Source organism: Limulus polyphemus, unplaced genomic scaffold (assembly GCF_000517525.1).
Source record: "Limulus polyphemus unplaced genomic scaffold, Limulus_polyphemus-2.1.2 Scaffold6574, whole genome shotgun sequence".
In the NCBI taxonomy this organism is placed as follows: Eukaryota; Metazoa; Arthropoda; class Merostomata; order Xiphosura; family Limulidae; genus Limulus; species Limulus polyphemus.
Genome location: NW_013672184.1, coordinates 16451 through 18666, shown reverse-complemented (window position 1 = coordinate 18666; position 2216 = coordinate 16451). Strand labels below are relative to the sequence as shown.

At 31.4% G+C, this 2216-nt stretch overlaps 1 protein-coding gene across 3 annotated transcripts in view; it reads right to left on the bottom strand.

The window, feature by feature from the left end:
* The window catches only part of LOC106473865 (glucosylceramidase-like), a 31486-nt gene that overhangs the window by 21569 nt on the left and 7701 nt on the right, over positions 1-2216 (bottom strand). For all 3 annotated transcript variants that reach the window (XM_022402260.1, XM_013934552.2, XM_022402259.1), the window contains exon 3: positions 212-367. In XM_022402260.1, the coding sequence (XP_022257968.1) occupies positions 212-251 (40 nt within the window). In that variant the 5' untranslated portion in view covers positions 252-367. The remainder of the gene's footprint in view (positions 1-211; positions 368-2216) is intronic.

The window sequence follows — 2216 nt, the reverse complement described above, 5'->3', positions numbered from 1 at the left end:
CCTTGGTATTTTACATTAGGCTGAATGAGGCAGTATATTAACACTTATCTCATCCTACTTCAGTCCAGATGGTATGTTATATATCTCATTCAACCTAATGTAAAATACCAATGTCAATATATTAACACTTATTTCATCCTGCTACAATCTAGATGATGTGTTATATATACCTTGGTATTTTACATTAGGCTGAATGAGATATATAACATACCATCTGGACTGAAGTAGGATGAAATAAGCATATCCTGCATTTTCTTTGGTAGACTAACAATGTTTATACCAGCTGCATCAGTGAAAGCTCCACCAAATCCTAGTATCTCCTGGAACTTCTGTGATTTGTTTACTGTGACAACAGTCTCATATTGACCTAAATATATAAAACTAATGTAAAGATATATCAAATGACATTGAGAAAATAACTTCTGATGAAGAGAACAACAAGATAATATGTTATATGTGTTCTTGTTTCATAAACATGAGATTAATTAAATAGTAATCAATTTAAATCTATCATTATTCATTAGTTCTCAACTGCAACCTTATGAATTACTGCTTGAGGCCAAACTCTCTTCATATTATAAACAATATCTCTGTTGCTCATGTTGTTCTTCTTTAATAATAAAAAGATGTATCTAAATTTGTTAGCTGACAAATACAAAGTTTATGCACAGTGAACTGTCATATTACAATCAAACTTTTAGTGATAAGATTCGTACAATACTTTGTAAACTTTTATCATCATTTTAAGTAAAACTTAGAACAAGAATTATTTTTTATATCATTAGAAAGCTTCATTTGTAATAGATGACACATATTAAATTATTTTTATATAAAGTTAGGAATATTAACTTTCTAGAAAATACCCACAATTGTTTCTTTCCAGGTGTGAAACTTAATATTACAATACCCCAAAACATTGCTGGTAAGGCCAATGTTGAATACTTACTTAGCACTGGTAACTCCATTATTGAAGCTGTTTTGCTTTAGACAAAAAAACAAAGCATAGGCATAATTATACAGATTTATTTTATTAAATATTTTAGTATTTCTGAATAAATGTAGTAAAACAAATGGTTTTAACCACTAACAGTCATTCTCAACAAGAAAAATAAACCATATACACTACTTCTTTTATATGTCACTATTTTCATCCTTACTAATTTCCTTTTCCTGACGTTGCTAGCTCTGGATCTGTTAGTGTTTCCAACTGAAGTTGCCAGATTTTGTTCTTCATTCTCAATCCATGCTGTTCCCTTTTCTCTGTTGCCAAGTCCAAGACTTCATCTTGAAGGAAGTAGAGATCATGGTGCTATGTATCATATTTAGCTGTTCAGTCTGTTCTGAATAGTTTTGTATAACTGAATGCCTTCTTGGCATACTTGTAAACAGATGCAGTAGGTGGAAAGGTCAATAGTCACATACCAAATTTAGTCAACTTCTGACCCCTACAAGGTTAGTTCTACTGTGGTATCTCAAGGATTTCTGGAAAAGTAGAGCTGGCTGGGTCCACAAATTACAGGAAGTTCACAGATCTCATATGTTACCCAATCGGTGTATTTGTATTACAGAGAATGAGACTGACACAGAGTACAAATATTTACTGCTATTCATAATTTCTGCCGCATTCTGTATTCTACCAAATCATATAAAACAACCACAAGATCCACACTAGGATATGCTCCACTATCTTTGTGTAATGTCCATGGCTTCAATCTTCTAATCTTCCTTCAAGTCTTGACATCTATTACTTTGGGTTTAATACACAAAAGTAAAGAAAAAACTTTAAAAAAGGAAGTAAATGTAGGGATTGCTATTATCAATCCTTCAAAACGAACGCAAACAACATATCAGGGATGGCATTTGGAAATGTGTTTTTAATGCAGTGTTTCAATAGACATAGGAAGGTTGTATTTATAACTTGGTTATAAATACAATGAGGTTCCAACTGTATCTATTATTGGCTGGTAATTCCTGTTTCACCCTGTACTTATGTTTTTTAAAGGAACACCATATTTCTGTAAGAAAGCTAACTTCAAGGGGTAATGATAACATTGTTTGCACTAGAAATATTATTTTGTTTTTAATTACTTCTAGTTGATAATACTTATAAGAGTGGATACTTTGTTTGTAACAATGTCACCTCAGTGAAATTGGTTGACACTATTGTTTTGTGTTTTGAGTTATCATGTAATAAAAAGATACAGCAAAATGAACAA